Source organism: Cebidichthys violaceus, unplaced genomic scaffold, assembly GCF_023349555.1.
Source record: "Cebidichthys violaceus isolate CVI_PGR_0920_01 unplaced genomic scaffold, fCebVio1.0.p SCAF_7, whole genome shotgun sequence".
Lineage (NCBI taxonomy): Eukaryota > Metazoa > Chordata > Actinopteri > Perciformes > Stichaeidae > Cebidichthys > Cebidichthys violaceus.
Window position 1 is genome coordinate 10,688,196 of NW_027176927.1, and position 9,757 is coordinate 10,697,952.

The 9,757-nt window shown below is 36.9% G+C and overlaps 2 protein-coding genes across 3 annotated transcripts; one reads left to right on the forward strand and one right to left on the reverse strand.

Annotated features, from left to right (window-relative positions):
• The first annotated feature begins 2,117 nt into the window (after positions 1-2,117).
• LOC137891650 (zymogen granule membrane protein 16-like) lies at positions 2,118-9,213 on the forward strand. 2 transcript variants are annotated; one of them, XM_068736376.1, is made up of 6 exons: positions 2,118-2,185; positions 2,307-2,385; positions 2,549-2,678; positions 3,095-3,194; positions 8,449-8,538; positions 8,625-9,213. In XM_068736376.1, the coding sequence occupies exons 2-6, from the start codon at positions 2,337-2,339 to the stop codon at positions 8,760-8,762; spliced, it is 507 nt and encodes a 168-aa protein (XP_068592477.1). In that variant the 5' UTR covers positions 2,118-2,185; positions 2,307-2,336; the 3' UTR covers positions 8,763-9,213. The 2 variants fall into 2 exon arrangements, with proteins under 2 accessions (XP_068592477.1, XP_068592478.1); XM_068736377.1 differs by having other exon boundaries at positions 2,140-2,185; positions 2,294-2,385.
• Positions 3,706-8,099, reverse strand: LOC137891649 (uncharacterized). The gene is made up of 6 exons (XM_068736375.1): positions 7,831-8,099; positions 6,712-6,743; positions 6,347-6,451; positions 5,998-6,157; positions 5,791-5,879; positions 3,706-5,311 (listed from the first exon to the last, which is right to left on the reverse strand). Exons 3-6 carry the CDS (start codon positions 6,446-6,448, stop codon positions 4,988-4,990), a joined length of 675 nt encoding a protein of 224 aa, XP_068592476.1. The 5' UTR covers positions 6,449-6,451; positions 6,712-6,743; positions 7,831-8,099; the 3' UTR covers positions 3,706-4,987.
• Positions 9,214-9,757: the final 544 nt, after the last annotated feature.

Consider the following 9,757-nt stretch of genomic DNA (forward strand, 5'->3'; position numbering starts at 1 on the left):
AAATCAGGCTATTGGATACCCCGTGGGCCCATGCAATCCCAACTCTCAGCTCTCTTTGTTCCAACCACATGGTGAAGTCCCAACACTTTACAATCAGATTACTCCAACTGTGGTCTTCTCTGACTCTGCATGTCAGCCAGCCAAACACCATTATAATCCAGCCAGTCTTTGTTTTTTATCATAGTACTACAATAATATTGATGTACCCTTCTGTTCAGACATGTTCATTGTATGGAACATTGATCCCTTGGACTTTCATTAATGCACCGCATGATCATTTGTGCTTATTATTATATGTATTAATTAGTACATATAATTTTTTTAATATGTATGTATAACTAGTATATTTCTACCATTTTATCTAAATATATCAAGCATCTTAGGCAAATAAATGTCCTTCAGGATGAATAAAGTTGAAAAGCTACTGTGAATTGTGATGTGTTGATCTGATAATTTGGGAATTAGTTTTTTTAATATTATTATTAGTAGTAGTAATATTATCAGGGTCTCTTTTTTGTTAAAATGTATTTCTGTCGTTTTCAAGTTATACAAATCAAATACTCAGAGTGACAAAACAAAGCAAGTTTATCCTGATCAAAAAAGAAAGGTGTAGACTTCATGCACAAACACAAACAGGGAGGGTTGCGACATGTGTGTCCTAAAAGAATGTTTGTTCCTCAATCATATCACATGATCTTTGTTTTGTTGTTACACATAATCTTTGTTTTGTTACTGTGGGGAACTTTTAATTGTTAACGAAACTGTCTCAACTTTTTAGTAGCTGTTCCTAGGATTTCAATCAAATCACATGATCTTTGTTTTGTTACTGTGAGGAACTTTTGACTGTTAACGAAACTGTCTCAATTTAATACTGATGCTTCGATATGACTTTCAAAAGTAAATAACACCATCAGCGAGAATATGGGCTATTTTTATATAGTTCTCATTAATGCTTGTCATCGGTGCCACTAAGTCCGATTCTGGCAAAATCCGATGAAATCACGCAGGTTCACCCGAAACTCCTTCAGTTCAGACTCCAGCAGGCGCTCCGTCAGCAGCCAGCCCACAGTGGAGAGACTCAGATCAACTACAGTCGGAGGTCCGGTTAGGGAAGAGCAGCAGCGGCTCTTCCTCCAGCTAGGAGCAGAGGTTCACCTTGCCTGCTGACAGCAAACACTGAGCACCACGCTGCTGGAGGCCCAGGCCATGTTGCTGGGCCCGCTGGAGGAAAGGGAGGCATGAGAGAACCAGAACCAGGACTGCGCAGAATCAGAACGGTTTATTGCCTAATAAGTTACACATACAAGGAATCTGACTCGGTGAATGGTGCATAACGATAAACAATAAACACAGTGCAAAGGCACACTATCAGACCCTGCTCCAGTAAAATGAGAGCTTTTCTAAAGTGCATCTGGTGCTCGCAAACATTACTGCTTTGTCTGCAGGGACCGTCAAAATCAATACAAAATTAAAGTTCATCACAGCAGCTTCAAGGACTTTTTGTCCATGTTTCCAACAGGAAATTAGCTTTGAGACTTTATTTTTGTAACCCTCTTTTACCCAACATGGGTGAGCTGTCCTTGAAGTCCTTCGAAATTATTTAAATTTGAAGATTTACATTTCCATGACAACTGGGCCAACTTTTTTCGCGAATACAGATCATGTGAAAAGAATAAAAGCTCCAGAACAGCTGCTACTAAATGGACCTTGAGGTAAGATTGCTTTTCCAACTACTTTTCCAACGCTCAAGAATTAACTTTGAAATCCATTTTAGTGACCCAAAATGATTTAAAATTATGTTACACAGGTTTTAGGAGCAATTGTATAAAGATTGTAACAGCTCTACTAATTTAAACTTAATAAGGTAGTAACTTATGCGACACAGATTAAAGAGAGATTCAACAACTGATTTAGGTCGGTAAATCACAGTGACTGCCTTTCCTGTAAGTGCGGTGCAAACTGAATTCCTGAACTAAAACTTAAAAATGATTTTCTCTTCCTGGTTCCAATTCAAATTGTGTCTTCTATTGTTCAGCTGTCAGATGCTGTTAAGTAGGAATGTTAGGGGATGTGTGTGCGTGCGTTGTGAGGGACGGACACATCTATATAAGTGAGTTCCAGTTTCTCAGTGTCATCTCCTCCTTTGCTCAGGACTCAAGCTGTTTTCAGGAGATCTAGACTCCAGGTGAGTTTCAACATCTGTATCTGCACATTTTAAATGTGACGTTTATTAGCATTTTCATGTCTAAAAAAGTGTTGATATTATATGATGATAATGATGACGATGAATTAGTCTCTGATTCCAGAGTTGTCTCCAGACGTCTTCACACACCAGAATGTTTTCCTTCCTGATCGTCGCTCTGCTCTGCTCCAGCTGCCTGGCTGGTAAGGTTTCAACCCATCTTCAGTCTTTTTATGCCAATTTCATACTTTTTACTTCTAATAAGATCTAATAAGATCTTTGTATACAAACAGTTAAGTCAAGGTGAGTCAAAGAGCAGTTGCTTCCTCTTGTCCATCACTTAATATCTTTGTTTTACTTCTCCAGCTCCCATGAGTTCCTACTCCTACTCTCCTTCTGTTGGAGGAGGTTCTGGCACTTCTTTCTCCACAGAAGGAGGAAACGGAAGGATCAGAGGGATCAGAGTCTGGGAGCATAGTAACGCTTACATCAGTGGGTCAGTCTGTCCTGCCTTTTGTCCAGATGTGTTCCCTATATTATCTAATGTGCAATTTGGGGTATTACACCATTTGAATAATTTATGCATCCTACATTTCTATGATTAAATAATTTGCACTAATTTAATGCTGTTGTATTATTATTGTTAGTTGAATGTTGCAGTTTTCTCTTCTAAGTCAAAGGGAGGGTCTATTGAAAGTTATTGAAATGCTGAAGACGGTCTTGCTCTTTTAAAAAGTGAATTGTATGGTTCAGCTTCCTGTTAATAACCTGCTCTTTAACATTTGCTCTATTGTCTACTCGTTATACAAAGATCCAGCTACATTATGAATGTGGATCATTTTTTTCTACCTGATCATGTCCTCTTATGTATATAATCAGTGTGTTCCCTCTCTCTTGTGTCTGACCTTGCAGTATCCAGGTGCGCAACGGTGCCATTTGGGGTAAAGTAGTTGGTCGTGTAGCAGGCTCTGCACAAGAGCTGGACCTCTATGATGGAGAGACCATTGTTCAGGTCAGAGAGTCACCGATACTAAAATATGAGTTTAGTCTGAACAGAGAAAAGAAAACCTTGGAAAAGAAACTTTAATATATATATATATATATATATATATATATATATATATATATATATATATATATATATATACTGTAAAATGTAATAAGTTGACTTTACTTAAAAAAAGTCAGGAAACCGATTGCCTTAAAATTTCTAAGTAAAGTAGCTCATTCATTTTAAGTTGTTAAAGCTTAAAATAACTGAGTTAATGTAACTCATGTCATTGCAGTAAAGTGTAGTATAGTCAACTCAAAATTATTAATTATGTTAACTATAAATTGTCAATTCAGACAACTTAAAGATCTGAGTTATACTAAGTCAGCAGTACTAAGAAGAACAAGTTATCCTTACAAGTCTAAGCATTCACATTACTAGGAAATTATCAGGAAACCGATTGCCTTAAAATTCTCAAGTAAACTGAACTACAAACTCTAAGTTGCTGAAACAAAAGACAGAGAACAGTATATAAATGGAAGACAGAGTTTATTTTTACGAAAAACAAACGTCTTTGAGTTTTTATCATCAAACAGTTTGTTAATCTCAAACTAAATGCAAACAAAAATGCTGGACATGTTGCCAGATTAAGTTCTGAAATAGAACAACAGATCATAGTCGCCCTTATAATGTAAAAAATTGAAACAAATGCATTTTTTTGGAATGCAGACTATAGTTCACTCTGATTAACACAGTTTTGTTAGTCTTGTGTAACAGTTTAAACCAGCAGTTTACAAAAACACCTTTTTAATCATATTTGCTCAAACTGTCACTATATCCTGACATTAAAGGAAGAGACCAGATTCCCTTGCTTCCTTTCAGTGCTCCTGCAGTTGCAAGATTCCACCACGCCCACAGAAAAACAACTAAGTCGATGAGTCTCACACAGCTGTCAATTACTACTTGTGCATTCCAATTTAACTGTAAAACTATAGACAGACAGTTTACCAAATATGAATCAATATTCTGTTACTTTCTTTATTTCTCACCTCAAATGTTTTCAGAAACGTGCGTCAGTGTACTGTTTTGAAATTATGTTTGTTACCTGGCTGCCATTAGTAGGTAGGTTGACAGTTGGGAAAACAGGCCAGAGTTAACTTTCTAATTTTACAGCTTAACAGTTTAACAGTACACTCAATTAGGTGTCTGAGGTGAGAAATAGCCAATGCAGGACCACAATCTTGCATTAGAGAATCCTCAGCTCTGATTGGTTGTTCTACTTTGGGTGTGGTGGAATCTTGCAAATGCCATTTGGAACACTAAAAGGAGGTAGAAGATCCTGACTTTTTTTACAGATCGTCTGTCAGAATATAGTGACAGTTTAAGCATATATTGCAAAGTAGTTATTAACTGCAGCTTTTGAAAAAGGGATTTTTTTTTTTTACAAGTTTCTCACATAAACAATACATTTCTTTTGGGCTTTTTTTCAGTTTTTTGTATTCAAATAGTAGAATGAACTGAACTTCTGCAAACCAAGCTATCAAATTACTAAAGAAAAATAGCATACCTTTACCTTTACTTGACATGAACTTCCTCAACTTTTATAAAATCAAAATGCCTTTCATCACTACCGATGAAAAATCGTGAATTGCTCTCTTTTGACTACAGGTACAGAAACAACAGATAAACAAAGTCAATAGTCAACTGGACTAAATGACCAAAAAAACTTTTACATACAAGTAAAGCGTTCCATTGGAGATGGAAGAGTAAAGGTCTCAGGCCTGAGCCAGCATGTCACCATTCACATCGTGAACTCACTGCATCAGTAGATTTTTGAGTGACTGTATTTTAGGTTTTAGGGATTTCTGTCCAAGTGAGAGAAGCACTCTTTGAATAAACTCAAAGGTGTACCTGAGTTGTTGAGGGTACTCCAAATTCAGGGCGTAAATAAGTCCGAAGAGTAGGCACATGGCATGCGGAAGATTGTCACGGTCATCCATCACCACTGTTCCTTCCAAAACGACTGCAGTAGCTGTAGACTCCAGGTGCAGTGAGTGAGGAGAGGCCACACTGTCTTCGGCAATCACTGTCAGGATCCCCATGGAGGTGTGGGACATGTCTGGAGCGTCATCGCAGTCCTAACAACAATAGCAGCATTAAAACCACAATTGCATGTCAAATGCCAGTTTGCATTTCTATAGTAGAACACACTGATTATATTTGTGCCTTACAGCAAAACAAGGCTCCACAAAATCAACCAATCAGAGCATTGAAGAGACACAGTAACTGACAGGAAGCTAGATTCAGATATTATTAGATAATCCCTGCAGAGTGAGTAAATACTGCATTTATTGATTGATCATTTAATTCACTGATTGGTTGCAAATACTTTGCATTGGGCAAGAACTACAACCAACTGGAAAGACGGTAGATACTACTAAAAGGGTCCTAACTAGGGATAGGTGATCAGTGCATCAAAAATGAAAGTATAGCAGCACTGATTCAGGCTGAGTGGAAGAGAAGTAACTAATACCAAAAGATGAACAGAATGAACGCATTAGATAGATTGGGCATCCTGTAGTGTGGAATTAAATAATTTTGACAAAAGACTACTTACAAAGCAGATCTTGAAGAAGTCTGTGTTCTCATCTCCATGGATGACAGGAAGGCCACGGAGGACTGCGGTTCGCTTCCCAGTAACATACTCTGTAAAAAATAATTTAAAACACAAAAGTACAATCAATTGACAGCTCTGCAGACACAATGTGGTGCCACTACTTTGGTCACCACATACATTTTTTTTTACTTTACTTGAGAAACCTACCCCTGGTGTGACTTGTTGCACATATTCCTGAAATTTGTGGCCGACACTCCCCCCCCTTGGACTTGAAAATCTCAAGGAAGCGAGGAGTGTATTTGTCAAGTTCTTTGAAGAATTCTGCTTGCAGGTTTTTGCTTGATAAGCAACAGAACTCTGCCAGAATCTAAAGGACAGAGTAGGACAAATTAAGATGGTCATATTTTGCAATGATCAATTCATAAAATCATATTTTTTTTTAGGACTACTTTTTCAGTAGAATGACAGTAAAGCTAATTCTGTGACATCAATATACATGACAAATAATTAAAATACATTTTAACTAAAAACTTGAACGTGAACAATTTTGATTTACCTGACTCTCCGTAAAGAGTGCTGGCCACCTTCCAACTGTGTCTTTTACTGGAGGCTCCAAGTTCACCAACTCCTTTCTTCTCAAGGCAAACGTTGAGTCCATATTCTTGGATATCAGAGCAAAATTGCAAAGAGGACAATGAAATATCACTGAGATTTCTTCAGCTCCACTCATCTGCCCATCATGAACGTCACGGGAGTGAATTCTTGTTAAATGCACTTTGAGGGCATTAAATGACTTGAATGAACACAAACAATCTGTGTGGAGGCATGGAATTGGGGTCAATCTGGCGTAGCTTCCATGTTTTAAGCGGTAGTGTTTGAAAAGTTGAGCCCTCCTTTTGGACGAAAACAAGCAGTACTTACACTTCCAATTCATTGCCAGGTTTCTGCAAAGCCTACAAAAGAAACAACAAAAGCAATCAGTCAAACTGCAAATAAATCACAGTCAAATTGCATGTATATAGCTAACTAGCCATCAGTTTAATAGAAGATTTCAAGATTTTAAAACTTAAATCACAAATACTTGTCTTTGCTAGCCATGATATATATATATATATATATATATATATATATATATATATATATAGTGTTTTTTTTCTCTATTATTCATAGGTTTTTGTTTGATTGTAAAGACTCAATTGCCCATCCACAAGTGGTAAGCTGAAAGTTTACCACTTGCTAATGAACGTGCTAATAGTTATATTGTACATCATTTCCAGTAAATATCACAATATAAGACGTTATTTTAACGTTAAAAACGCAACGTAACGCTTGCTGTTGCGACACAGTGTCACGCTCTGTGGCCGAGAGGTCCGCCATCATATGGTTGTTGTAGAATTATTCCTCATTCATTTTAACTGAACGTTACATTTCATCGTCATTCACTAACAATAATGTTCTGTACATCCCGTAATGCAGTATTTTTAATGCATGCGAGTCAGACAGCCACGGTTATTAATATAACCGCCACCGTCCGGTCTGCCTTTTAAAATATGCTTCGGTAACATCAAGAGAAATAAATGAAACGTGACATAATATGTTAAGTGCACTAAACATTACTTCCAAATTGGTAAACGGATAAGCAGATGTAACATTTTGACTCGTTTCCCGATAAGGTCGCTTCTCTAACGGTCCCATTTTACTGCGCAGTAGACGGTTGTCGGAGCCACGGACTTAAAAAAGAAAAGAAAAGACATGCTTGCTGAATTCAAGAGTGGCCCTGAAAGATCGACACAACTGCCCTTGCACCCGCTAAAAAGTACGCTGTGTCTCCCGAAACTCAAGTGGTTGTTAAATTTGCACTTATTGTAGCGGGGTTTAGCACGGGCTAGCGTTAGCTAGGTTAGCTTTAACGTTCGCTAGCTTTCAAAATCGAAGACATAATGTTAACCTCCAACCCCTAATTAACAGGTACAAGGCCGACTAGGTTTGCTAAAAAAGATAGCCAGTGATATTTTATTTCATTATGTAGCTGAAACTTACCTTCAAATAACTTGACAAAGCAGCGCTTTCCTCCCGCTTCGAGCAACCGCCATTACGCCTCAAGAAAAGAACGTCTTCAGTGGTCAAGTGGTGAACTGCGCATGTGTAGTCACCGAGTGCGGCCGAGTTCGGTCTCGTGTTTCTCCGGACTTTGCGGATGCTTCCACCTTACTGATTTTATTATATTAAAGGTTACTTGAGCTGATAAGTTTCATAACTTTACTCACCAGAAAGTGTTCTTTACCAAGTTTCTTTAAGTATAGTCAGCTAATTAAGCAGAAATAAGTTACGGTCACTTATTTTTTTAAGTAAGGTCATCAATTACATTTTACAGTGTATATATATATTTATATATATATATTTCTGTGTAATTTAATTATTTTTAAGATAATGTAATGCAATATGCATTGATATTTAGAGATATTTAAATTTCTTTATTATCATACACATTTTTTCATGATACTGGTCCAAGGAATATTATTAGGAGTAGCATTTATTATATATTGGATATATTTTATAATATTTATATTACACTATATCCATTCATGATTATGTAATATATCATTTTTTAACCACATGTACCAACTGTGTTAATGAGATCTCACTGTCATGTTTCAGGTCTTTGGAAAATACCGCTATGACTACATCTTTCAGATATATTTTGTGACCTCCAGAGGGCGCTTTCTGTTCGCCGGCCAGCCAACACATGTAATTATCTTCTATCCTTTGTGTTTTTTACAATTATCAATACTTATACTCATGGTCATGTGTTAATTTTTGATGCTTTGTTACAGACCTCCTTTAACTTCCACCCAGTGAACCCAAAGGCGGAGCTCAAGCTGCTCAGTGGCCGCTACAATCATGCAGGGATTACTTCATTGGGTGCTCACTGGGATGTCATCATGGATCAAAAACAAACCACATACGCCTAATGAACAGCAATTAATAGTCCAATACTGATTAATATTCATTATGGGAGAAGTCAACCTATATTTTTATGAAGAAATGATTTAGTCTATCGTGCTACATGTATTAACATATGTGCACCGGGTAATATTATACCAGAATGATTTATTAACGAAACAAAAACAACAGAATAACTGGTGACTGTTAAAGATCAACTCAGTTTGTGACTCTGTGTGATTCAGTCAAACACACAGGATCTACTCAACGTGCACTTTATAGAGGATACTTTTATATATCAGATGAAGGAGCTTTAACTAACAGCATTTTGCACATCTGCAGCATTGAAGGAAACAAAGCAGAGATTTATTGTACTGAATACCAAATGTATGTTGAGAAATGCTAACTGTACAGGATATTGTACAAATGACTGTGATTATTATTTCTATGGGTTTTTAGTGGTGAGAGAAATGTTTTGTCCATGCCATATTAAATGATGTGGCATGCAACTTACTCTTGTATTTTATGTAAGATGCAAATAAAAATAAAACCATAAAATAACAGAAAACTTGATGAATGTACTGACAAAGTATACTCAATGTCTCCTTATTTGTGTCCTATTTTTTGTTTTTAACATCACACTAGGGACAAAATATACTTAAATGTTTATGAAATAGAAAGTCACTGGTAGCATTATTGTAGACAGATGACTGCTCATTCATGTGTGTGACACTACAGTACATGCAACCTCTTACATACAACACCAAACATGCTGAAAATATTCATTGTCGTACTATTTAGATCCAATCAACTTCTGTCCTCAATGAGCTCAACTTTACTGCTGTTTACTTCCAGAGTTCACAGAAGCTTGTTGAGAACAAAAGTGTCCCCCTCTATGTCTTCCTCCTGAACACATGATGTGCAACAAAGGTATTCCATTACAGTTTCTTTCCAAGTTTTAATTTGACTAATGTCTTGTCCTGCTCTGAAGTTTGATCTCCATTAGACACGTTCCTCAGATAAA